The sequence below is a fragment of the Centroberyx gerrardi genome, chromosome 16 (genome assembly GCF_048128805.1).
Source record: "Centroberyx gerrardi isolate f3 chromosome 16, fCenGer3.hap1.cur.20231027, whole genome shotgun sequence".
NCBI classification, from domain to species: Eukaryota; Metazoa; Chordata; class Actinopteri; order Beryciformes; family Berycidae; genus Centroberyx; species Centroberyx gerrardi.
In genome coordinates, this window is record NC_136012.1 from 19954143 (window position 1) to 19981492 (window position 27350).

General features: G+C 42.5%; 1 protein-coding gene across 2 annotated transcripts; it reads right to left on the minus strand.

Annotated features, from left to right (window-relative positions):
- Nucleotides 1-159: 159 nt before the first annotated feature.
- Nucleotides 160-27071, minus strand: med12 (mediator complex subunit 12). 2 transcript variants are annotated; one of them, XM_078289121.1, is made up of 43 exons: nucleotides 26940-27071; nucleotides 25985-26089; nucleotides 25668-25859; nucleotides 23539-23698; nucleotides 23152-23327; nucleotides 22784-22894; nucleotides 21832-22104; nucleotides 21481-21627; nucleotides 21202-21301; nucleotides 20911-21047; nucleotides 20369-20500; nucleotides 18800-18926; nucleotides 18108-18337; nucleotides 17724-17783; nucleotides 17348-17521; nucleotides 16430-16574; nucleotides 15323-15441; nucleotides 13866-14009; nucleotides 13503-13666; nucleotides 12490-12621; nucleotides 11785-12012; nucleotides 11491-11635; nucleotides 10402-10522; nucleotides 9522-9632; nucleotides 9304-9417; nucleotides 8844-8980; nucleotides 7856-8035; nucleotides 7387-7458; nucleotides 7050-7219; nucleotides 6450-6611; nucleotides 6069-6270; nucleotides 5521-5630; nucleotides 5240-5375; nucleotides 4814-4963; nucleotides 4254-4619; nucleotides 3955-4105; nucleotides 3569-3774; nucleotides 3252-3326; nucleotides 2643-2872; nucleotides 2205-2385; nucleotides 1058-1267; nucleotides 732-813; nucleotides 160-608 (listed from the first exon to the last, which is right to left on the minus strand). In XM_078289121.1, exons 1-43 carry the CDS (start codon nucleotides 27039-27041, stop codon nucleotides 571-573), a joined length of 6507 nt encoding a protein of 2168 aa, XP_078145247.1. In that variant the 5' UTR covers nucleotides 27042-27071; the 3' UTR covers nucleotides 160-570. The 2 variants fall into 2 exon arrangements, with proteins under 2 accessions (XP_078145247.1, XP_078145246.1); XM_078289120.1 differs by having other exon boundaries at nucleotides 3560-3774.
- Nucleotides 27072-27350: the final 279 nt, after the last annotated feature.

Consider the following 27350-nt stretch of genomic DNA (forward strand, 5'->3'; position numbering starts at 1 on the left):
CTGCGATTAAAACTGAAGTTAGGGAGTTTTCATGTGACAGCGTTATGCAATGCAACCCATAACAAAGCTGTAAATTCATTTGATTGCCCTTTTTCCATGGAGGGTTTCATTGAAAGTTTTAAAAGATAATATACAGGCAACCAACACAAATACAAGACATAAAAACTGACATGATTTTTTAATGAGAAATACACGAAACTGAAAAAATTGTACAAATTGAAATAAAATAAAAAATTGCATTATTCTTATAATTTCTGGTACTTTTTTACATAAACTTCCATTATTCTCCATGATCTGTTTATTTCACAGCACAATCCCTCCTCGGATATTCCGTAATTACATGACTGAAGAGATATTTTCTGAACATGTTGCCTCGGTGGTCAAGTTGGGGTTTGGTTCGCCCATTTGGTCGCCCTTTGTGCCTTGAACAGTCGTCCCTCCTAACAGCCTAAACCTCTACAAACAGGGCCTGCACGGCATTGGACACATTCACCTGCCAATCTACAGATTGGGGACACTCCCACACACTGAGGGTCTCTATTCTCCGCACACTACTATAAACAAGCAGTATCAGTAATATGAATTGGTGCTCTGTCCTGGTTGTGTATCTGAAAAAGGGAAAAAATCAAGGATCATGTGTCAATATAGAATCTGTTGTTCATCAATATACAGTGACAACTGTACACACACATATACACACAAATGAAAACATGACAAGTTTGTCGTCTTACTTGAAAGTTGCTGTTGGAGCTGCCTGACCAGAGCTGCAGTCTGCTGCTGCTGCTGAGTCTGCTGCATACCTTGTCGTGGGAACTGAAATCAAGACACACAAGTCGTTATTAACTTTACAGGTGTTTAATAGATAGCCTACATTAATTAGTACTTCAATAACACATTGACATGAAAAAAATGTAAAAATCAACCATATATTCAACTCATATTATTGGTTCACTCTTTCCTCACGTACACTGAGTTCTTGCCTTGTGCTATATCGCATATTGTCATATGAAACTTTTGACAATATGATAATGCCGATGCTCCACCGGACGGGACCTACCATAGGTTGCTGCGGGGGCAGTGGCTGCATGCCCAGGGCCTGGTTCTGTGCCTGGGCTGGTGGCTGCGCCGCTGCTACCTGCTGCTGCTGCTGCTGCTGCTGCTGCTGCTGCTGAACCTGTTGTTGGGGTGTGACCTGCTGTGGCTGGACCTGCTGCTGCTGTTGCTGCTGCTGCTGCTGCTGTTGAACTTGTTGTTGGGCCTGCTGCTGCTGTTGGGCGTACATAGGGAAGAGATGAAGGTGAATATCTGAAGGTGAAGACTTAGGAATTTTTAATATTTTACTGATTATGTTTAAAGCGCAGGGATCCTACACTGTGGAACGGCCTGCCTGAGGAACCTAGCCTCACTAATTCAGTATCATCTTTTAAATCACTTAAGACACTTTTAGAGACTTACTTTTATGTAACGATTTTGATTCTGACCACTTGTAATGTTGTTTATTTGTCTTAATTTATTATTTTGTTAAATGACTTTTTTCATTACTTATTTTAAAGCTACACTAGGCAACTTTGCACATTGGCTGCTCGAAATTGCAGCAAGATACAACTTCCAATACCCAGTAATCTAATGTGTCAGTAAACTACACACAGCACACTCATGTGTAGCAACTCTGCCAGTCTGTGATCAATTTATACCAAAGAAGGGACGAGAGGCAAAATATGTTGGTGAGTCCAGATTTCTCTGGATGGGGCACTCACTGCTGTTCAGAAGACATTTTGTATTTCGCTCATAACTTTAAATTTGTTACCTGTGGTCAGAGAAGTGTCCAAACTCAACAACAGAATTTCATTTGGGCAAACAGAGCAAATCTATGGGGTCAAATTATGGGGCATGGGACACTCTTGTCTATTGTAACCCCACTTTATGATTTAGCCCGAGACAGATGTATTTTTACATTAAAATCTTGCCTAACTTTTTTATGAATTTCAGAATTCCTTCTGTTTATGCCACTTTGTAAACTCTGCTTTTAGATGAGCACTATATAAATAACATACAGTATAATAAATGTTATTTTGATTAAAAGGCGCAAATGAAAACTAAAACTATTAAAACTATCAGTGCATCTAAACAGTCAGTTACTGATGAAACTGAAGTAATAGCAAGGAATCGGATAAATGGATAGCGAGAGTGGTAAAATGACATACTCTGAGTGCTTGTTGTCTGAGGTACTGCTGCTGTTGCTGTGCTTGTTGTTGCTGCTGCTGCTGCTGCTGCTGTTCTGCCAGCATCTGATTGGGCCTCATGCCCGGGTGAACCCCCTGGCCTCCCATGTGGCCAAGACCACCATGCATGATAGGATTCTGCTGGATGGGCTGGTGGGCAAACCTAATGTTTATAGGAGTTGAAGACAGATAGGGAGACACAGAGGGGCAGCAATGTGATTAATATGAAATCAAGCACAAAAACTCCACAGCATAAACTGGAATGAAGCAAAATTTACGAGACACTTGAGCTTGGTGCTACAGGAGCATTATATTATACTTTCAAAGTGCTACTGAGTAACAACATATTCAAATGCAATACTAACCTTCAGCATTATTATAAAAAAAAAAAAAGCATGACAAAGCAGCAGCCTTGCATACCTCTGTGTGTTCTGCATATTGTGTGCGTAGCCTGGGGCCTGCTGGTGGACGTAGCCACTGGGCCTCGGCTGCATTTGCCTCAGAGGGTCCACCACGGCCGGGTTGGTTCCAGGATGGGCGGCCTGAAAGTTTTGGTTCCCATAGGAGGAAGGAACTATACCACCACCTTGGGACGGATGCTGCTGCATCCCCATGTGCGTGTGTGTGTGGGTATAGCCCTGAGATATGTTCTGAAGAAACAGAGAGAGGATGCTGATAAGACAAACTGAGACAGAGGAGGAAACCATCATTGATATAGTGATAGTGCCTGAGTGTAGTTTACTCATTGAGCCATTTTAACAAGGAAATTAAAAACAAGACACAAAAACAAGAGCCAGAGCTTGTGTGTGTGTTCGTGCCCATCCGCATGTGTGTGAGTGGATATGAGAGTACTGGGCAATCCTGGGCAGTCCAAAGGAGAAGTGACAGACTGCAGCAGAGAGTTAAGGTAGCTTTGTAGGCTGTGCTGAAAAAAGGAGTTCTTGAGTCTGGACTTAAAGAGAGGTGTCAGATAACACATGCATTTTCTAAGACTTCAAAAAAACATACAAATAAAAAAAGACCTCTTACCTGAGATGGCTGCATGGAAGTATATGGTTGGTTGGGTGCCATTTGTCTCATCTGCTGCCCCAGCATGCTCTGATTCTGAAAACAAGAAGAAGTCAGTAAAGCAGTGAGTCACTGTCCTCCACGGGAAGGTAAAGATGACACTTTTTCTAGACAAGTACATTACTTACAACAGTCATCTCATGCTTATCTTAGACACTCAAAACCAAAAACTAGGCATCAAACAGACTCGCCACTATCCTGAGTCAAGCTCTGATCCAGCTCACTAGCTACCCCTTCTGGTCAAGTCTACTCAGTGCAGACTGACTCACCAGTCTGACCTGTAGCTGCTGGCGCAGTATCTGGCCTTGTGGTATGCTAGGCTGGGGCTTGTAACCCATTGGGTATTGCTTGTCCAGTCCCATCATGCCGGGCATGTTGCCCTGCATGCCGGGCATCATGGCCGGGTAGCTGGGCCGTGTGGGCATCATTTTGTTCATTTGGGGGTTCCGGGCCGGTCTATATGGAGGATCTAAACCTGGACCTCCTGTGGAAAGGGAAAAGATGTAAAACACAATCCAAATCTGTTAGTTCATTGAAGATATTTTTTTCCCCAACCAAACGGGGAAACTCTTGATTCCAAGTCTTAATGATTCCTGGACTCGTATGTCATACTGCTAGTGATGACGGTGATGATGATGATGAAAAAGATATTGTGGAAACTGACCTGGAGGTAGAGGCTGGTTCTGTGCGTATATGCCTATGGGCTGCTGGCCGTAGCTTATCCTGCCATATGGGTGGTTCTGCTGTCCCATGATCAGCTCAGGTGGCATACCTGTCCCATAGGGCACGCCGCTTGGTGTACGGTTCACATAGTCCTAGTAAGAACAGGAAAAACAAAATATTTCATTGCTTTCTTCTGATCTGATAGTAGCAATTTCTAATCAGGAAATAAAGTGCATAGAGAATGCCAGTCAGTCAAATCATACTAATCCGAAATCATCAGATGTGGACCAAATAACTGACCTCAGTCTTGGTAGAGGGAGTTTTCTTCTTCTTGTTGGATTTCTTCTTGTTTGAATCAGTCGGCACAGTGGGCACATTCTTCTCTGGCTTAACTGCCTCCACCATCTTCTTTTCTGGTTCCTGGGAAACGGGCGTCGGGGGCTCCTCCTCTTCCGGGGGCAGGGGGAGGGGCTCCAGGTAATAGCTACGAGGTTTGGGCTTCAGGTGGGTGTGATAAAGCAGGAAGCGCTGCTGTTCCTCAAATTTGGTGACCTTGCGGTCCACACGCACCGTGCCAAACCAGCCCCAGGAGAGAGGGGCAGAGTGTTTCAGACCCTCAAACACATCCCAGGGAGAGATCTTCTGTTTGGTTGAAACTTGAAGGCCCTGGTGGAACAGAGACATGGTTTTATATTAAAGGCTATGTTTAAACTGTGAAATCAGCATGTGTTGTTTTTTTTTTTTTTAACTGTAATTTATCCAAAGTTTGTGGAGCAAGTACGCACTTTTTCGCACTGAAACAAGTATAGCCTTACAACATGTAGACGTCATGGAACATGACCATGTGAGAAAGTCCTTACCTCCTTCTCAAAGCCAGCGATCTTGTTACCCTTGGTGTCTATTAGTGAGCCCTGGGGTTCACAGGTTATGACATCTCGGGTCTGCTTGGGCAGTGGCAGTAGCTGGCGAACTTTCTCCAAACTTTCTGACTGCCGGTCGCCGAGCTCTTTCTGTGAAGCAAAAACGGCACTTGACTGTGACTATTTTTCTCATATTTTTATGCCTCAACATAAATTTTACACATTTTCACAGACAATTTTGGCAGGTGAGGTTCTAACTGGAACACACAACTGGTTGCTTGTGTCATTTCATTCTGACTGTGTATTTTCCAGATGATGCTACAACCTTGCTAATTTGAACTCATTTCTTACCGATTTCATTGAGGCAGAAAATAAAAATAAAAAAATGTCTAAAATTAGGAGCACATCTACATGTACTGTTCTTACCCTGAGCTTCTTGACCAGGTTCATGTAGGCCCTCTTATTCTCTTCCATGCTGCCCTGAGAGATGCTGGACATGTCAGCAGCCAGTGTGCCATTAATCAGCACACTCAGCATGTCCAGGACTGTGGTGAATAGCTCACTGTTGGAAAGACACAAACATTAATCAAAGAGGCTGATCGTGTGATTGATACCTGTTGACTGTGACGATTAGAAACTGTCCAAGGTTACTGCGACTAATGCAGACTGCACTTTAGAATGGATTTTTCCCTTGAACTGACACTTACTTATTGGACTGCATGTCCACTGTGCCGCTGCTGATGATGTCGAGGAGTAGTACCGCCCACTCAGTGGTCTGCTGGGTGCTGCGCTGCACCGTGTCAAACATCCCACCCACCTTGTTAGCAGAGGCAAAAAAACACTGTCAATCCTCAGAACATGTCTGATCCAATCGAATATATAACTGGCATTAGTAGATGAGTAATAAGAGGAAGGGTTGTCATTACAAGGGCTGTCTTATTCGATGTCAGCCATTCAGTTGTTAGAAATTTTTAGTCAAACAAGTCAGTTTAAAAATTATTTTTTTTTGGAAATATAGATACACTGGCTACTTTCTGAAATTAATAACATTTCCGGCCTCAGAACAATATTCATCAATAAACACTAGTTCTCTTTGACAGATGGTAGATCTAAAGGTCAATATGCATTACTGGGTGTATCTACAATTTAGCAAATTTGTCAATTTAAATGGTTAGTCAATAAATCTATTATTATAAGTGGAGTTTCTGTAGTCAGGGGCACTTGAAGGTGATCATGGCGATCAAGAGGCTCTTACAAGATTCAGTCGTAGTTTCAGAGCCTCATGCATCATCTGCTTCGCCTTGCAGTCATCCTGGTATTGGTCTTCTCTCCAGTTGGTGACAATCTGCTGCACTTGGCTGTAGAGCGAGGTGAGCAGGCCCTCCCTCTGTTCATCCTGGCCCTTCAGACAGGTCAGCACCAGAGACAGGAATGGCTGCTGGCTCAGCAGAGACATACTGGGGGAGAACAAATAGAATTGATGAAAAAACAGATCACGCTCAGTAGGCTGGAAGGTTGATTTTTGTTTTCTGTAGCTTCTATAAATGGATTATCTTGATGGAACGACCCGGTTAAATAAAGTGTAAATAAAATATGATCTGTTCTAGCATGGAAGAGGTATGGGCTTGCCACTTACCTTTTCTGTTTCTGCCTGTCTCTCTCCTTGCGTGAGGAAGAGCCCAAGTGCTGTCCCTTCTCCAGCTCCTCCCCTGCTGCCTTCAGTACATGGCCCTGTACTGAGGTGGGCAGCTTGGCTATCAGTGGAGCCACCAGCCACACACCCGACCGCTCTGATGAGCTGGGGCACACCGCAAAAACAGAAATGTTAAGTCTCAACTGCAGTGACAGCAAACCAAACAGGCAAGGATTGTAAATTTTATGTTGATAAAAGGGTGTAAGTGTTTAGCATTTGGCCCTTAAAATATCTTAAATGAAATTTTACAGTTTATATTTTAGGCATTTAGCTGATGTTCTTATCCAAAGCAACTTACAATGAATGCGACAACAGAATGCAACAGTAGAATAAGTTTCAAGATCACCAAAATTACACCTAACCAACAGTAAGGAGTGCAAGGGTTGGAGCCATAATAACCTGACAATATGCAGATGAGCGCAGAATGTGTGAGAATATGTGAGAATAAAATGTTTGAATATGTTGCTATGACAATCAATGTAAGGGACAAGTGCAGGGAAAAGAAGTAACATGAGCGCTAAGGAGAGATACAAAGACACACACCTCAAAATAGGTTTCATCTTGCTGGCGGTGTTGTTGTTGTTGTTGTTGGATGCAGAGCCGCCTGGGACCGTTGCTCCATTCCCTGAGGGGTTACTGGAGTTCATCTCAGCTGATTTCTGGAACACCTCGATGGTGGCCTTGGCTATGTTCTCTAGCAGAGAGTAGAGCTCCTATTGGAAAAGACATAAGGGGTAATCAAGGGATGATCAGATTCATTCAAACGCATTCAAAGCTGTGTTGATGCAGTCCATAATACCGTAAAATTACAGATCTAAAAATGTCTTACGCCAAAAAATATTGTTAGATGCTCTGAAAAACAAGTAGTGATGTAACTTACATTGTTGGTGCTCTGCTTGATCATCAGCTGCAGCTCCAGGGACGACTGTCTCATCGTCCATTGGTCCATGTTCTACAACAGGGACAGGATTACTGTTAGTCACATACATTCATTCCTTGTGTGTATTATCCAAAAGACAGTTGTCACCATGCACATTTGATGGGACTGGTAATACATGTCCTATACCCCTGCTTCAACCAGCAGAGGGCAGCAATACTTCACAGTCCCGGTCCAATAAAGAAATCTCCATAACAGAAGGTATGTACTGATCAAAATGTTTCAAAACAAGTATGATCACAAATGGCTATGGCTTAACCACTTCTTAAATCCACCTGTTTCATCTGTTTGAGCCACAAATTCTTCAGTAAGCCAAAGGAAAAGATTCTTCTCAAGCTCAAACGGACAAAAAAGTACTTTGTACTTCTCAGGCTCCATTTAAACACCATGTGAGTTTGTGAGTATTCTGGACCTGTAGTATGCGTTTGATGCGCTGCCTCTGGGGGTTGTCGCCATCATCACTGTCCAGCTGGCGGTGTGGATAGCAAATGAGCTGTAGAAGCCGCTGGGCCTGAATGTTGACCAGTACCGGGTCCTGGAGGGCACTGCTGTCCTCAGACAGAGACTTAAGACAGCGCTCTCCGACCCATTCCTGTAGCACAGATGGAGGGGAACACAGTTGGGGTGAGAAGGGAACAAGGAAAAGGCAAAAGTAGCAGAGGGGGAAATGTGAAAGTAGTCGGGAAATGACAGTTCCTAACGTGAGGGATTGAGTTACGGAATCTTGTTTGAAGTAACAGGGCTCCAGTGATACTGAAGCTTAAGCCCAAGTATCATGGAAACTCATGAGTCATGCAAAACAAGCTTAACCAAAGCCGGGCGGTGATGAAAACAGGGCAAGGGGTCACTTTTCCTCTCTCAGGAATAACAGCACATGCCACAGCAACACATTCTAAGGAGAAAATGTTTTTGAAGTCTCTTGAGACCCGAGGCCACGTCCAGCCATCTGGGCTACTGGCAACTCTCCTACTGGCCTTGGTGTCTGTGTGACATAAGCGGCATCTGCCGCTGAAAATGATCTCATTCACACTTCTTTTGCATCTTTGGCTGCATCCACAAGTATGTCAGAAAAGCAATCCTGCTTTTCTGACATAGGAAAGTGAGTAAAAAAGGAAGAGTGAAGGTTGTTCCTGTGTGCATTCCCATGCAAGCTCCTGACAGAGAAGACAACCATGTTAATAATACTTAACATGGAAAGGTAGCATGCAAGCATATCTCTAAGCAGTAGAAAGCAATTTCTGTCGGACTCTAACAGTTAGCTCACCACCTTCATTTTCAACCTTTTCCATTTCACACTAACAAACAAAGTCAAATCCTATAATGGTGGCTGTGATGGTGGACAACTTTACATTTAATTTCTTCTTTCATCTCATTCACCTCATTTCACATTATAGCCTCACCTGCTGGCAGATGCTCTTCAGCACATACTTTGCATATACATCCAAGCTGGCTGTTTCTATGGAGACAGTGCGCCCCCCAGATATGTCATCGAGGCCAGCAGGGTGCGACAGTCCTGAGCCCCTTAGCTCCGCATCACCTAAAATAACATGGAGAGAGGGAAGACAGTCATTTCTGTCCTCGACATGATGGAGTATTTTACGGTATGCTAATCTGCATCCATCTCATGTAGGAGGCAACTGACACCGAGGTTCATACAGGGGAATATCCTTTGGGCCGTCACCTTATCACATTATAAAAATCAGATGTGTATACATTCCGTGTTTAAAACAAGGGATTAAATAATACTCCAGACAGGGAGTGACATGATTTAAGGACTGAACATTCATACCAGGCAGAGCAGAGTTCGATCCAGCTCTCATCTTGAGCTCATTGATATGATAGCACTGCAAAAAGGCTTACCAAGCATAAAGACAGCCTTGAGGACAGCAAATACTGCTCCCACGACTATGCTGTTTTGAGAGGCAGCAAGAAGATGGCGATCACACGATGACCGGATACCAACTGAGGATTTATCTGCACAAAATCATACCATATCATCAGTATAAGACAAAAAGTGACAAATCTGCCAATTAGACAAGAGATACATGGACATGTATAGGAAGGTTTGTGTATGCTACCTGATTTAGCGCCGTCTTGGGGGACAGGGTTGCGCTGGGGCGTCTTGAAAAGGTGCAACAGAATCCTGCAGGTGAGTCTGGCTCCTGGCTCAGAGTCCTGCTCACTGCAGGCTGGAAGTGAGTTTGGATACATATACAACGGTCAAAGTTGAGTGTCCTCAGATCACACAACTGAGCTTCACATTTTTTTGCACAAGCTACACAATCTACAACATCAAAGTGACATCTAAATTTAAACCTTGTCCTAGATAGACTTCTAGACAGCCAGAATGAAGTGGCATTTTCATAGAGCTGATGTGAAAGAGGGAATGAGAACAAAGCATTTGCCACATAAGAGTGCTGTTGGCATTTGGCATGTGTAGTAGCGTAATAAAACGAGCCAAACTCAACCAAACAGCATGGCTGAATGGGGCTTTGTCTCCAAGCTGGGAGAAACAGATTAACAGTGGGGAGAGAGAGGCACTTCTCTGGCCAGTGCACAAAGCACACACAGGCTTCATGGACCCAGATCAAATGTGCTCTGTTTACTCCCCTCTCCTCCCCTCTCTGATAGAAGTAATGCATTATACAGCTTGGTATTCCTTCAAAGACCTACGAGACAAGCTGCAATATACTGCTAACTCATTTATAACAAGCCTAGGGCTGTGAGATTATATATAGATGCTTTGAAGGGGGCTGGCGTGGAAAACCATGGTACAGCCATATCACAGCGAGAAACAACTCAAATGAGGGCGTTACTGGAGAGGTTTAAAGGGGCAAGTCAGTCACAGCACTGTACGAGGATGGCAATGTGAGAACTGTTCTTCATTTTGAAATGGCTTCATTAATCTGCATAATTTGCAGATTAGGTTGCAGGATGCTTGAGAGAGTGAACACTTACCAGCGTTGAGGAGGGAGGGGATGGCCACACAGCGAACTAGGTCCTCTAGGAGTAGGCACTGTCTAGCAATGAGAATGGCTACGAAGGTTGCCAGGGAATCATGGAAGGACAAATCACTCACCTAAGGGATAGCAGTGCACAGAGATCAATTTTAGGATTTATTACTGTGAGACAAGAACACTAAGTCCACAAATGAGATAATGACTGAATATCAGAATTCACAAAAGATGGAGCTTTGGCAGGCAGGTAGGTGAGAGTAAACACATTTGGCTGATATTGTTATCCAGAGTGACAAACAATGAGTGCAACAGCAGAATAGCTTAAATCCTTCAACCCACACAAGCGACCAATAGTAACTAGAAATAACCGCCTCGCGGTTGTATGCCTCCGCCAATAAACTTTGTTTTATCATTGAAGGACAGTCTTTATTTATTGAACATATATAATTAATGTGATTATTAGGTCAACTTAGAGGATTTTGGTGTCTGCAAAAGTAAGTGACAGCACTTCCACCGTTTTTGTAGAATAACGCAAGATCGTTTTCTCAGCTACAGTTGTAAGCAAAACATTATGATGTCACAGTGAAGTTGACCTTTGAACTTTTGGATATAAAATGTCATCACTTCATCATTTTATCCTATTAGACATTTGTGTGAAATCTCGTCATAATTAGCGTATGAATTCTTGAGTTATGGCCAAAAACGTCTTTTGTGAGGTCACAGCGACCTTGACCTTTGACCACCAAATTCTAATCAGTTCATCCTTGAGTCCAAGTGGACGTTTGTGCCAGATGTAATTAAATTCCCTCCAGGCGTTCCTGAGATATCGCGTTCATGAGAATGGGACGGACGTGAGGTCACAGTGACCTTGACCTTTGACCACCAAAATCGAATCAGTTCATCCTTGAGTCCAAGTGGACGGACGTACGTACGTACGGACGGACAACCCGAAAAAATAATGCCTCCGGCCACGGCTGTCGCCGGCACGGAGGCATAAAAATCAATGCCACAGTGCTTAGAGAGAAGATGTAATAAATATTACTGTATGTGCAAAAGAGAAGTGCTAGATAAAGAATGTAAAAGCACTTACATCTACATTACACAGCAAGTCATTGAAGCCACAGTTGCCATTGTTGGAGGAGCAGCAGAGGGCCTTGAGGATGCCGAGCCACTCAGCACTCAGGGAACGACAGTAGGCTGTCAACTCTGCACACAGGATCCCGATGTCGTTCACCCTGAAAACACACATTTAATCACATGAGACAATAGTCTAAAAAAGAGCACAAAATGGTAGTACTCTGAGCCATAAATTGATGGTGCCTTTTGATGGAGAGGAAAGAAAGAAACACAATTGACCGACACAGATATAACAAAACTAACACACCTCTCAGGGTCTCGGTGGTCCACGCACACGTCCATGAGCACGTTGCAGACAAAGCTGTAGCGGTTGGCCGCGCTGTCGTTAAGGATCTTGCCCACCATGGAGTGGTTGAAGTTGTGGGCCGAAGGGTTGGCGATGGCCTCCATCATGAACACAGGATCCCACAGCATGTTGGAGTCTGACGGATCGATGTTGCAGTAGATGGAGTTCTTCACTTTGGAGCAGAACTCACTGAGAGAGAACGCAAAAGGGGAAAGGGAGCATTTCTCAGAGCTCAGTATGTGAGGACAAGGGGACGTGATCCTGATACACGAAAGGGAAAGACCATGAACTGCATACCTTGTTTATTCAAACCTCACACCAGGCATAATAGGCAACAAAACCTGCTTAGGTAGATCTGGTATAATGTGCAAAATGAAATTTCATTGAGCGCATAATTGTTGGATTTTTCTACTTAATATATGCAAGTAAAAGCACTTTTACAGCAAAAACATCTGTATTCAAATGTTATGAATGTGTATGAATGTCCAATGTATATTTTAAATATGTTAGATTTGGTATTTCAATACAGTAATAATATCATTATTCTACACATTCCTTCCTCCCAAAAAAGATTTGGATAAAGAAGATTCTACTGCAGCTATTAATGTGCTTTTCCATGTGATTTTGTCATGGCATAGTGAAGCATTGATTTTCAATTTTTTCTACCTGAAGATCTCTCCAAACTTGCTCTTGAGGTGACTGCAGGAGGTGTAGAGGTCGTACAGGTAGGCCAGGATACAGCGTTCTGCGGAGGAACAGTCTGCCGGGTTCACGCCCGATTTCACCACGATACGCAACCTGAGAACACGTTTACACACAGTCAGGATTCAACAACAACAATTCCCTCCTTACTCAGCTATCTAGATAGGGTTTTTTAATGTATAACCATCATTTAAATATTTTATTAAGCATATTTAAATTAGAAGCTTTATATAAGATATCTTTAGATACGACATTTCGCTGATGCTTTCATCCAGAACGACTTTCAATGAGTGCAACAGTAGAAGAAGCTTAAATTCCTAGATCACCCGCATAACAAAAAAACACTCGTAGGGAGTACAAGGGTCAGGGCCATAGTGCCCCGACAACATTCCTGTGACTACAGGGATCAGCATTTAAGAGAAAAGAACTGGGAAAAACAAGAAAACTGAAAGGCTCTGAGAGCACGATCCTCCACCAACGCTCAACAATTCTCCAACTTACAATTACACCCAAACACATCATTCCTGTCACTTACATTTTAAGTGAAATTGCTTTCTTGACTAAGCAAATATCCCCATAAAATTTGGAATCAACTCTCTATCTCCATTAGTTTAATAGTTACGGCTATGAAACGATAATCGTCTAATGGTGGAAATCCCAGATCTGGATCACCACCAAAATCTAAGCAATTGTTCCTTGGCCCAAGGCCTATCTGTCCACCACATTTCATGGAAACTTGTTCACAAGTTTTTGAGATATCCAGCTGACAGACAGACAAACAAACTAACAGGAGCAAAAACACAATCTCCTTGGTGGAGGTCATAGGAGTTAAGGAGAGAGAGAAGGGATTTTGTGAGAGTAAACAGAGTAAAGGAGAGTGGGCAGGATTCAGTGGGGGAACGGTGACGCAAGGTACTAATTAGCTAATAATTTTTGCATGTATTACATAAAATATTAGAGGTTTCTAAATGACATACCCATCAAAAACCTGTGCCGTCTGCTCAGGATTGAGGATGAGGCAGGAGTGGTACCTCCTCAGCACTGCAACAATACACAGACACAGGCCGGTGGTGTAGCTGCCGACCAGGCTGGACGACTTCAGCAGCAGCTCGGCTTCCACCAGGCTCAACTCATTCAGCAGCTGCAAAACACAATGCATCTTTCAAAAACAATAAATAAAAATCTGATTTGAAAGGCTGATTGGGAAAAATCTAGTGCCATAACAGCGAGAGAAAGAAAGTCAGGACTGCAAAATAGACAGATTAATCATGGAATGGGATTCTAGAAAAAAATATTGATGAGATGCCCACATTAAATGGCAACTGTGGTAAAGATCATACCTGAATAGCAAAGTCTATGAGGCCACTAATATTGAGGGAGTACTCCATGAGGTCAAAGATGAACTGTATGTGCTGGACAAGGGGCAGGTGATAGGACATCCCTAAGGCAAAGCTGGTGATCTGTTCCAGCACATTCCTGGACACCTGCACACACAAAATATCAGACATCAATAATATCATAATAAAATAGCAATGATTTTTGGTCTTGGTTATGACTCTACAAACACCTCTTTTGTGTATGGGCTGCAACAGAACATCATGCTGCCAAGCAGCAGAGCTCCAACACAGCCGGTCTACATTTATAATGAGCAGAAACATGCAGCAATGCCAGAATATTCAGCTTGCCAGCCACTGGAATTTTCTTGTTAGAGGGGGACAAACTGGACAGATGGAGGCATTACAATCAAAAGGTCATTTTAAAGGCCGTATCTTCCGCACCATTTACAGATTTTGGGGTATTCAAATTTTGTCCTTCAGTCAGGAAACTGGGTCCACATACCCCTCTTTTTTTCTTCTGTAAATCTATGCCATCAATCATCAGAATGGGCAATGATTTTCACCATTTCAATTTTTTGTTTAAGTTATTTTCCCAAGGCTTTTTCAATTTTGACCCATCAACACCAAACTTGTACACACCATTCCTACACCAAGATAGACAACTGTTCCATTAACCAGCCTTATTGAGTAAACAAAATGGCTTCCATTAACCAATGAACTTACAAGTGGGTGTGGCATATTAAAAACCATATATACATATTTACTACCATGACAGTCTGGTTATCAAATTTCTACAAATTAATCAAAAGCACAGTGAATATCAGCGCTTTCAATGTTTAGCCTTTCACAGTAATGTTAATATGAAGACAGATGCAAGCACCACCACAATGTCATTGGATAGATGTTCCTATCAGTGAAACTAGACTCAAATTCCTGAACACTCTCACATAGCTCTTGTCCTGTTTAGAGTCTTAAATCTTTAACAGTCCCACATAGCCTTGAACCCTGGACTCACTACTTGCAGCTATATTTAATTAAAAGCATTTCAACTGAAAATGAAATTGCACAGAGCTTTGAAATGCAAAGTGAATGCACGTTTCATATTTCAAATAAGCTATGGGCCAATATTTGAGTGTATTTCAGTTAAGCGCTATTTCATTCTCCTGAACAACCTCCATTACAGAGAAATCTAGATAAATAAGGCTCTACTGTATTTTACAAGGTACTGCCACTTGAGTGCATTATCCATTCAAATAGTATTCAAACACTGCAGAGCAGCAATCAATTTGCGTTGAAATTCCATTTAGATTCAAATGAGTCACCCTGGGAGGTAGCTGCTTCTAGGGTGCTAAAGTATTTCCATTAATAAACCCTATGGCCAGTCCCCAAACAATCAACTGATTCCTACATGCTCTGAAATGAGAAATAGGACATTTAAGCCTCAGGTTGTGTGGTCTAACCTGAGAGGTGACCTGGTGCTGGTCAAAGTGGGAGAGGTGCTGGAATTTGGAGAAGATATCCTCTGCAGTGGGAAAGGCCTCAGGCTTACTCCTCTTCCTCTTCTGTCCTTCCTCTCCTCCTACGTATGTGGGAATAGAGAGGGCAAGATAAAGAGAGGGAGCAACATCTCATAACTGGTCAGGGGTTTTTTTCCAGTCTGCTGAACAGGCCAGCCGTGAAATCGAGTTAAGCCAATGGTCTGTTATCTTTTTTCCAGGCTCCTTCGATTTGAAGCTTCAGTGCAAAGGACACTGCTATAAAGGCACTGAAAGGAAAGGGAAACAGTACTTTCCATTTAGGTGAAACACAATTGAGACTTGAAGGTCATGAGCTCACAGGAATGTGCTAAGGTGACACAAAACCACTTCAATCTATGTAATTATAACTTAAGTTATAACTTATCACCTTAGTTCACCTTAATAAGGTCACATGCATCCGAGATAAAATGGCTGTGAATAGATGACAGCTATTAGCATAGAAATTGGGTGCAATGAATATTGAGTGATGCAACCCCCTAGGGTCGATAAAGAAAGGAAAAGAAGCTTGTTCTCTAAAGAAGGGCAAAAGAAGTAAAGGGGGAAATAAATGAGGACTATTAATGACTATTGAACTTAGGAGAGTTATTATGAGGATCAGATAACAGCTGGAATAGCCACAGTGGGAAAGCAAGTAGTCGGCTTGCATCTGAACAATGTTTCACACATGCCAGCATGACAAAGCTTCTGCTTTCCAAACTGCTCTCTGGCAAAACATTATCTCTTGTGTATGATATATAAAGATTATTCTGCAAAGAGATGTCGGAAAATAACCACAGTCAATCCATTTGGGGACACATCAAGGCTTCACTCAAAGCCATTTCAAAGGCTCCATTCTCCACAAAAACCAGTCATCCCTAAAAATGAAAAGTAGCTGAAATAAAAGTTAAAGTATAATTTATTCTAAAATGGCAGTTGGCTGCCAGACAAACTGCAAGCCTGTAGTTAAGATAATGCAAAACAGAAGTAAATGGCAAATGTAGGATGTTAAGCCATCAGTCAAAAGGTGATAGAACGGAGGAACATGATTACCTGTCTCTGCTGTGCTTTTGCGGTTGAGCACCTTCAAGATGTCTTTGGTAATTTTCTTGATGGCGTGTCGTGCTTCGTCTCTCTGCTTTCCTACGCCATAGAGGACCACTAAGCGCTGGTTGCACTCGTGGCTGGCACTCTCCTCCTAGGAAAAGATAAGGAGGCCATCCTCATAAACTGGATGTATCCGACAAACTAGGCACTGTTCACAGAGTAAAGCTACACAAACAAAAATAAAAAACAGATCTGACTTTGCTAGGCTTCAGGGGGAAATCCAACAAAATGGACTAGATTATCCTACAATAATTTTCCCAAATGTGTTTTGAGTTCCGAGTTCTCAAGAGCAACGCAAAAGACATCTAACTGCATCGTCTGTGAGGGTTGGAAAAAGAATCCAAACATCAAGAGAACAAATCAATATTAACAACAAAACAAAAGAAATGGGAGATGTTTAATACTGGTAGGAGTGCATTATTGAAATTTGCTTTCAGCCATCTCAAATAATGCAATTTGTCATGGGAATGCCATGGATGTATTGTATTTTAAAACTCCAGACTATAGGCAATCTCACTCTAAAACTGAAGATTATTCTGCACAAAGATATTATGTGTCTTTTTATAGTGTATTAGTCATACGCTATATATGTATGAAGACTGAACAATCTTTCATTCTTTTCCAGACTTTTTGTCCAAATAGCAAACTTTTCCAGACTTGCCAATGACCTAATTAATCTTTTAGACTTTTCCAGACTTTCAACACATGTGTAGGACACCTGGATTGCATTCCCTTTTGATTTGAACTCATAAAATAAGCAAGAACATGGTAAATTCTAGGAACAGGTCTACTCTTGCAGGTAACAACCTGAAAGTGAATTGTGGTGGAATTCCTTTTTAAATGCTAAGCTGTGAGCGTGCTTACCTGAGGGATAGGGAAGTGAGTGGCATACTGAATGTGGCGGGGTTGCTCATACACTTGTGGGAAGGCAGGGTCCATGCCCTTGTCTTTACAAGCGGCCTTGCTGTCCTGCTCTGGGGCTGGCTTCTCAGGAGAGGGGCTCCCCTTGGACTCACAGTGCATTGGGGGAGAGAACATCTGCAAGGCAACAGGTGGCTAAAATGACTGAGGGCAACGGCACAAGAACAATGCAGGAATTTTCAAGAAAGTAGTGCTGCATACTGTTGGAGAGTACTTATGGAAGTGCTGCTCATTAAAGATACCTCTTGACTCCACACAATATTTGTGTGTGCATCATGAAAGACAAAAAAAAAGAAAAGAAGATAAATAGTGTGTCTACCTCGTCGAAATTAGCACTGGAATTGTGATCGATCTCCATTGACTCCGACAGGCCGGTATCCTGTTGAACAAACAATATTACATATATTATATCATATTACCTTTTTAAACCAAGCGGTTACATTGTACATTTCTTAAAAATGAAGAGTTGCTGCACACTCCTGCTCTGATAAAGGAAGTATCTTATTTCTTCGTTAAAAACCAACATTTCAACAAGAAATCATCAGAGTACCGTGGTCTTTAACTAATAAATAATTCCTCTGCTGTCCTTGGCCAGCACCTCACCAACACTGGCGTGCGTTTTCACAGTTGTTTGAAACATTGTATATTTCCACATATGACTCATCATAATCTACAAAAACAGTAACAGATGCCTCCAACATGCCTCCATCTTGACACTGCTGCCTGCGTCCTGCTCCTTGCGCTCTGACTCATCGGAGGGCTCGTCGCTGGGGGAGCGCGGGCGGGGCAGGTGGGAGTCGGAGGCCAGGTCGCCGCGGGAAATGAGTGTGCACATGTAGATGTTGTGGGAAAAGACGTCATGGCGGATGAGCTCACAAAAGAGTAGCACGAGGTTGGAGAACTCCACTCTTTCGCTCTCGTTCCCTGGCTCGGCTACAGAGGGAACAAAGGGATTTAATAACCTTGTGTCTAAATCCATCTGCCCTGATATCTAATCTGCACATCTGCCGTCCGTCATCCTTATATTTCAATTTGGTGGAGCGAACAATTACAAGTTTGTCTCGCCTACATTTAGCTACTTCTGTCAACCAGAGCACCTTGTAACAGGTACTGTACAATAAGCGTTATTTCCTAAATTGACAACATTACAAGCAACCAACGGGAAGTACAAGGGTTAGTACAACAGTGTCCAATAGAACATCTGAAGAAAATATTCCAGTGTTCCTGGCAAATTCATGTACAATAAAGAAGTACTGGGTAAAGAAATAACAGCCAGGCAGAGGGAGGATTTAGCTTAACTTCAATATAAGCTCAAGAAAAGTTTGACACTTTTGAGAATCACATAAGTGATACAAGAGAAACGGAGCCCCAGTAAATGTAAAGAAAGAGACTCACTCAGTATAGGGGCCTGAGTGTCTAGAAACTGTAGCAGAACATCCTGAAAGACTGGTAGTGTGGCTGCTGAGAGGGAGCCGGATGACACAGAGCCCTTCTCATCCACCACCTCCGACTCGCCACACCTCTGCAAACAAATACACACACACATATATATATATACTGTATATATACACCCACACATACCCACAAATACAGTGTGTGAAACACTTAGAGCAAGCAAACAGGCTTTGAGTGATAACTGTATAACACTGATTTACAACCTTCCATTATTTGAAATGTTAATTTGATTTTACAGCTAGAATGCAGAAGTCACAAAAGATGACAAAAAAGCCTTATAAATCATGCAGTGGGAATATTTCAAACGTTATCACAATGTTGAGGGGCACAATGGGTCTTTAGCAGCATCACAGCAGTGGCAGAGCAATTCATGCATGCCAATAGGTCATGTGGTAGAAAGGAAAATGAGCGAGCAGGCGACAGAGAGGGAGTGAGCACAAGAGAATACAGCGCTCTAGAGTGTGTCCACTTGGTCACTTTTAAATATTTTCCCCCCACATTTGTGCCAGTACAAAAAGAAAAAACAGTCAAGTCTCTGGAATTTTGACTCCTAATTTTCCTTCAGAAAAAGAGTAACTAAAGTAGTGTGTGGCAGCATGTGGGGGTTGAGCGTTGGTCAGGACGAGCAGAGAGCCAGCAGCTGTCCCGGCCGGCCAATGAGAGGCACCTACGCCTAAGCAACTACCGCGTATATGTGGATGTGTTTCAGTAGGCTGGTGGCCTGGCTGTGTCGAACTTTCCACTACTGCCTGAAAAGGCTATTCAGTTACAAAGACTGTTGGGACTTAACCCCAAGAGGGGGAAAAGTAATTCTAGTAATTCTGTGGCACGCATATTGAGCTATATGAAGTTTGTTTGTTGCCAAAGTAAAATATGGAAAAGGACTGGAAATCTCCAGTGTGCTTCCTGTCCTTCCTCCAGTTCAGAGACTTCACCAACTGTCACGCAATGATTTGTGTTTTCTAAGCTATTAAAGAATGTAGGCCATTTCTGGTCAATGTCTGGTCAGAAGTGGTGTCATTCTGCCCTCACCTAAAACCCAAAGTCTCTCTCTAGGTGATCAGATTTTTTGGAAACTGTCCGATGGATGCAATTTGGCCAGATAATGGATTCAAACTAGTATTTGTTAGGAAAATCATTGGATCAAAGATGTTTTACTTTGTCACGGTTCAGATAAAGCCTATACACGAAGGGCCTGAATGTAATAATCACAAAGTAGGAAAAAACAGGACCAGCTAGAAGAGACATGTGGATAGCTTGCTTTAGTATTTAAGAAATATTTCCTGGCTCTCACTGACAGCGGTAGCCATCTGTGTCCAGTAGCCTATCATTTTGTTTTACACTCAAGTACTTCTGACTCAATTGCTGATTCAGTTCATGCACACATTGACCTGTTGATTTGTAAAATATACACTAAAGTGCTATGCAATACACTGAGCCTGATTTCATTAGTGTGTGTGTGTGTGTGTGTGTGTGTGTGTGTGTGTGGAGGGGGGGTGGGTCTCTCACCTCTGCCTCTATTTCAGCCTGTCTCTTCTCCAGTAGCTTGGCAACCACCATGGCCCTGTGTCTGCCAGAACGCTTACAGCACACTGCCCATTCACAAAGCAGGGTCACCACCGCATCATCATCTGGTGACATCTGGACACAAGCATGAGTTATGAGACAATATGGCTAAAAATACAATCTGCGTGTCTCCACCTTTTGTAATTTGATAATAGGAAATCATCATGTGGCATTCAGCAAAGGAGCTAGCATCTAAATTACCACGTATTACAGTAAGGAAAGTTTTTCTCTTGGTCCACTTTTCAGTCAAAGGTTGCTAAGACATTAAAATAAAACACACTAACGATTCAGTCTGGTTCCGGCAAAAAAAAGGTCATCTTCAGTGCTGACAGTATGTGTTTGACCTTTGTAAGCCTCTTGTTCACTTTTAACATTTGGCCATATCATATCTTATTTAAAAGCTTTAAAGTTTTCGCCCTTTTAAGCATGATAAAATGAGAGACACTAGAGGGAAAGGGCGAGAACCCACTTTGATCAACCCTTACCTCATGGCCGTCTTTACTCTGGCCTGAGCCAAATATTCGGTTGTAGAGAGAGTCCAGTGAGTTGCTGAAGTCAGACTTCTCAAAGCTGTGGTTGTCTAAAACCTCCAGGGTGTGGAGAACCCTCCCGATAGTGAATCCTGCGGACAGATCACAGAGAACAATTGTCTCAGAGATACAAACATCGATCCAATTATGCATACAAAAACCTGTTCACAAAGAGCTGAGAATGTTACTTGATAGCTTGTGAGGGCGTCTGCAGCAGATGAAGTTTTTTTTGATTCGTTTTCTTACCAGCTGTGGTCTCCTGGCACTTATCAAACGACCACCTGAACTCCACAGCCTGCCCTCTCTCCTTGATTTGCTCCTCAATTTCTCGCACCTTTGCACGGACCTGAAGTGGAGGAACAAGTGAAAAGGTACTTTTATCATCTGGCAAGAAAACAAAAACTAAAGAAACATCCAACAACAAATGAGAAAACATCCAAGATCTTTTCTAGGCTGTGCTCACACATTTACAGGAAGTCTTGGAATAAATTAAGAAGAAAACTATATGAACACCGATAGCAGTACCTGCTGTGTAAAGGCAGTGTTGCCCCCTGGCATTGGTAAGTTGGAAGGGGCGATGGGCAGGAGGTCCAGAGGGGAGCCGGTCTTGTTCCTGCTGTCTGTTAGAGAGTAGTGCCACACCAAAGCACTGGGGCAGCACAACACTATGCTCTGAAGCAGCAATAACAATGACAAAGATAAGAGGGGAAAGAAATGTCAGAATTAATGAGCGAAACACTCTACTTCTATCTTGACATTTTCAAAAGCTGATCATTTATCAAAGCATGGAGAGTTCTGACTTAAGAGATATTCCACATATCAGTCAGTGAATCTCAATAATATCTAAAAAAGCATTTTCTACAGCGTGTGTAATACCTGTAACATGCAGCTGAGCCCAAACACCAGAGGCCTGTGCTGGGGACAGATGTAGAAGTCTGTGAACGGTGTCTGGGGCTGGTTTCCTCCTGCGGGCTGGGAGGTCGGTGTGGGGGGCAGGGCGTTCCCCGGCTGTGCCAAGATACCGTGGGCCGGGTGCCCTCCTGTGCCAGGGCCCAGGCTCCCGTCGCTTAGCAGCAAGTTGAGGCGGCGTGTGCAGAAGTAAGCCAGTCTCCGAGACAAGTAAGCCGACTGCACAAACTCCCCTGAGTACTGTGGGACGGGCAAGATTGACAAGATTACAACCAGTTAGCTTCACAGCTAGGTACACAATGATGGACTGCTCTAATTGACCTGCTCAACTGTTGTTAACTGTGGTCAACTGTAAAAGACTATGAGCAGGGCAGCAGCCAGACATGAATATGTATAACTGTGTGCAGCTGAATGAATGTTAAGCAGGACATTGCTGAAAAACAGCATGCACATTCACCAAACCTGATACATCAGTGTGTGAGCAGCGATGTGAGACAGGTAGAGAGATGCTGAAGTGATAGTGGATGGTAGGGATGGGACAATATGCTTATCTCACGATACGATTCTATACACGAGCTGGGGTTCAGGATTCGATAGAACCACGATACGAAATAAATAAAAGTTCAATGACTTGTGCAGTATTATGTTTATTTCCGAGCCACAAATCTTTCTAGCAATGGCATCGTCTTGCTAGAATGTCAACAACAATTTAAAAATGTCATTATGAAGTGCAAATAGTGTAATTTCACGGTAGAGCTTGTGAAATTGTGATGGGCAAGCCATCTCATTTGTGATTACTACAGCAGAGTAGTTCATTTTTCTGCCCCACGATATGTATTGGCACATTTTTGTACTGTGATATATTGAATTTCGATATACTGTCCCATCCCTAGTGGATGGATAGATGGATATAGCCTACCTGTAGTAAAAGGGGCAGCAGCAGTCTGAGAAGTTCATCTTCCCCAGGTCGGACCTTCTCAAAGCACTCCAGCACCCATGTCAGGAACTCGTGTCTGTCAAGCATGCCGTCCTGAACACACAAACAATACACAATCACATCTTTATATCATGTTGGTCTTCAACAAAGTGACCACTGTAATTGTGGTATTCTAGGATTTTAACATACAGTGATTTCCATTTCAGAACTTGTTTCGCATTACACATGTAAAAATGAGCTTCCTCCCACTGGCAAGAACAGCACAGCAGCACTTTTATGAGAAGCAAAGCGGAGGACCAGGAATCAAGTGAGTCAAGCAGCCAGAAGTGTACTTTAGAGACTGAACTGACCTGAAACATGAACATGGCTAGCTTCTCGTTGTATTCCCACTGCTTCATGGCTGTCTCCACCTCAGCAGGGGTGGCTGGCAGGGGCGAGCCGCAGCCTTGGCTGGAAGACTGCCTGTAAAACTCAGCCACCTTCTGGAGCTGCTCCCACAGGTACTTAGTGATGATCTGGGTCCACTCTACACACACAGACACACACAAATGCATTTTCAAGGCACGGAGTGCTCTGATGAATGGCTGCACATTCTAGTGAAAGCAATCGCATCGCTTCCCATGGCAGTGAACATATTCATTTTTTTGTTCATCATACAAAAAATAGGAAACAGGCTTCAAAACAAATCAATGAAGGTTTCCTTAAAGTGGCTGCTAATAATTACGTTGTTTGCTTACCTATACAGGGATCAATCACATGTCTCTTTTTAACTTTAGTTTCTGTAATGGCAGCATGATATGCACAGGTCATCTTGATCATCCATGCTGAACGCATGACGGGGACTGAGTACTTGGCCAAGTATCCAAAAACCTCTTCCTTTTTGCTGAAGATTGGAACCTGTAACAAAGATTTTAATAGCATCAGTGATGAGTGAAACAATGCATACATTACGTGCACATAGAATATTTTTCAGAACAGCACAAAAACCATGAACCAAAATAAATGAAATGGAGATTACACCCTTGTTTCTCATCATGACAAACTATAAATTACTAATGCTCTGAGACTGAAAATGTGTAAAGAAGAGTGAGACTGAAGGTGGCAACATAATTAGCAAGTAATTTGCAGGGAAATGTGTTTTTATTAAGTTATGGTAAACAGTTAAAAACACAGAAACAGTACATTTAACTCAAAGTAATTTATTCAGAATTCGTTCTGATGAACATGACAAGAACAGTATAACATGGTACTCTTAAAACACTCCTTTCCAACCAGTTGACTATTTAGTGTACAAATAAGATAGGAATAGTGCTGAAATGTGCAAAATAAAAAATAAAAAGGTGAACTTAATGCATACAAGTCCAAAAATAATGTAAACACCAGCTCCAGAAATTCCTGTTTTGCAAAGTAGGTTACAGGAAAACACACACATTTTAGCTTGATGTGGATTTGCTTGCCAACACTGCCTGCTCTGTTTCAAACATTCATTTTTGGATGTTAAACTTGCAGCAATGCTCTGGAGGCAGCATGCGCATGAAGCCAGCTATATGCTGCACATAACAATCAAACAGATCTACTGGTTTTAACTCTATTCTCCGCTTATCAGGGGCCGCAAAAATGTAGACTATGTCAGAATCCTTTGTATTTTCCTGGTGTTTTCTTTTTCTTCCCTGGTCTGGCCAATTGGCAGAAGGAGATGGAGAAGAAGAGCCTTTGCAAAACTGAGCTAACAAAGTCATCAGCACAGACAGGTGGAAACGTGATGTCAACAGATATGGTAGATGCAGATGAAGAATCTGAGATTTGGCTTTGAGAAAGGCTCAGCGGTGTCATCCCCCTGTATAATGAGAAGAAGAAATTGGTTATGGCAGTCAGAAACAAAACAGAAATACTAAACACACACTACAATGTAAAAGTAAATGTTAAAGGATTGACACAGTTAAGAATAGAAAGCGAGCCTGAGTATATAGCCTTATGTAGCCTGTTGTATTCAAAATTCAAGAGTCATTTACTGGCACTTGTTAGAAGAGATTTGTTGTGTGAGAGCATAATAACTCACCAGACAAACAATCTACAGCCAATGTGTTTAGGTCAATATTACACAGGCCTAAACAAGACAAGCAATAGAGCTGATCTATGCACAAGCGCCACTTGGTTATAGTACTGGGTGAAAAAAAAGAGCTTAACTTACCTCTTCAAAATTGTCTCCATGTTGCAATGTTGAACAAATGGAGTCATCCGGTAGAGTACTATGTACAATTTAGGGACTGTTTCATCACCACTTCCATCCCCACTGTTGCCCTTCATTCTCTTCTTGGCTTTCACAAAACCGGCACATACATTTTGCCAAGTGGTCTTGCACAATTTGGGATCATCCACAACTTGTTGGAGACTTCTCCCCAGGAATTTTATACAATCTCGCCGTCTTTACAATCCCTTCTTGATCGGTCATAAACGTGCAGATGTCCTCTTAACAACCTCAGCAAGCCTAGCCTCAAAACGGTTTATTAATCATTAAGAGTTGACGACGAGATGTTAGCATGGAGATGTAAACAACGGCAATCAACCGGGGGAAAAAATGGAAGCGCTTTCCCACAAGGTAACACAACCAATTATGTGATATTTTAGACCAACTGTAGACAATCACACACTGGGGACTCGCAAGCGAAGAATTCCTCTAGCTTGGCCAGCAAGCCTGTGAAAACTGTGGAGGCCAAAGCCAATGCGGCGCTTCGTTTTCTCCACAAACGTGTCCTTTTGTTCGTACAAACCAGGTGAATTTTGTTTGTGCGATAAATATACTGCCAGCTTGACTAATGTGAAGAGAATTTGCATGAGTAAAGAAGGAGCTGTTCCACAGTCTTACCTTTTTTGCCAGCTGTGTTAGGGGTTTAGTCCCAGCTAAATCGGTGAACCAGTTGTTGATGGAGCTCTGTGACCTTGCCGTGACGAGCCAGAAGTTATCCTTCTGGTTGACCTGTGGCTTACGCTTCCCTGTGTCTGGGAATGTGTTGTAACGCAGCTTCTCAGCGATGATGCTGCTGAAATTTGAACTGATCTGTGAAGCATTGAGGGAAACATTGCGGTGAAACATCTATCATGGCCAAATCAAACAAAACCATTCATACAAAAATGCAAAACATATGGTGTTAAGAGGAAACTGATTTAAAAGGGACTAATTACCTTTGAAGGGTTGAAGTTGACATTTTTTGCACTGCCATGTTCGTCACCAGACACAGCGGGTTGATTATTGAATCCTTGCTTCACGTTCAATGCAGTCAATTCATCCTGAAATGAAAATGATTTTCATTACATATGGATAGCATATTAAAACATGCATGAGAATTTCTTATTGCTAAACTATAAAACCCAGCCAATCTGTTTCCAAACCAAATAAAAAAAAAGAGGTGGTGAATAAAAGAGGTGAAAATAAGTAGTTTGAGAAAGCCGAGTGATGTGCTATCCCACTGTTAATGTGCATTTTGATAATGGCACAGCAACTTTGACAGAAAAGCCCTTCAGGTATGCAGCTGCAGTCAGTTTTCCATCAAAGCTAGGCAACCGCATCAACTCAATAACAGATTATCTGAAGTTAATAATAGATCAGGGGCCAACAGTAATACTCAACTGGGCCAAGCTACAGTTAAATGACATTAGAATGCTAGAATAGAGATCATGTGAAAATTGCGACACAGGTAGTTTAGCTAAAATTATGGCTCGCAACCCATGTAGGTTAGCTGTGCCAGTTTAGCTAACGTTAACTAGGTACGCCGGATCAAAACATCAAGCTAACTAACGTTAACTAGTCACGCACTACCAGGCACGGCAGAGCGAACCAAAGAGGCAACGCATATTATTTTCCATCACGAACACAAAACGATGCAGCTTATACCAAACTAGCATTCAGCAGCCGATGAGCTAGCTAACTCTGGTTGCTAGCTAACCGGTTGTTTTCGAAGTAAGCTGGCGAGATGGCTAACAAACTGACAACTAGGTGCTGTTCATTGTTATTGCTAGGCCCCAATCGTCTGGAGGGCTTGCTAAACAGGCTAGCTAGCTTGCATAGCAACTTGGCTTGGAGATTCCTTCCCCAAAAAGATATTATTGTCGTTTTAGGTTACACATTCCAAAACCTGACCTCTTTTTGCTTTGGATCTTGCGGATAAACGTCCGGAGGACCAAGCCGGGGCCGCTTTAGGGGCCGGTGTTCGTAACTTAGGATCCCGAAAGCAGCCATCATCCAGCGGCATCACAGCCAAGGCTTTCCTCTCCAGCAGCTTGAACCTAGCTACAACAACGAAACACACTTCCGGTCAAATTTTGCTCTCGAACTTCAAACTAAAAGCCCTCAAGTCCTAAATGTTAAAATGTATAAACTTTGTCTTTCTAGAAAACATCTGAAAATGTATATGACATGGGAAAACTCCATCAGCATAAAATGCAATGTTTCGGCAAAAGAATGAAAAACAGTAACATTAACAAATAATGAATAATATTGTAATAACACTGTAATAATAATAAGTGGTATTAGTGTTTCACAGCAAACTAT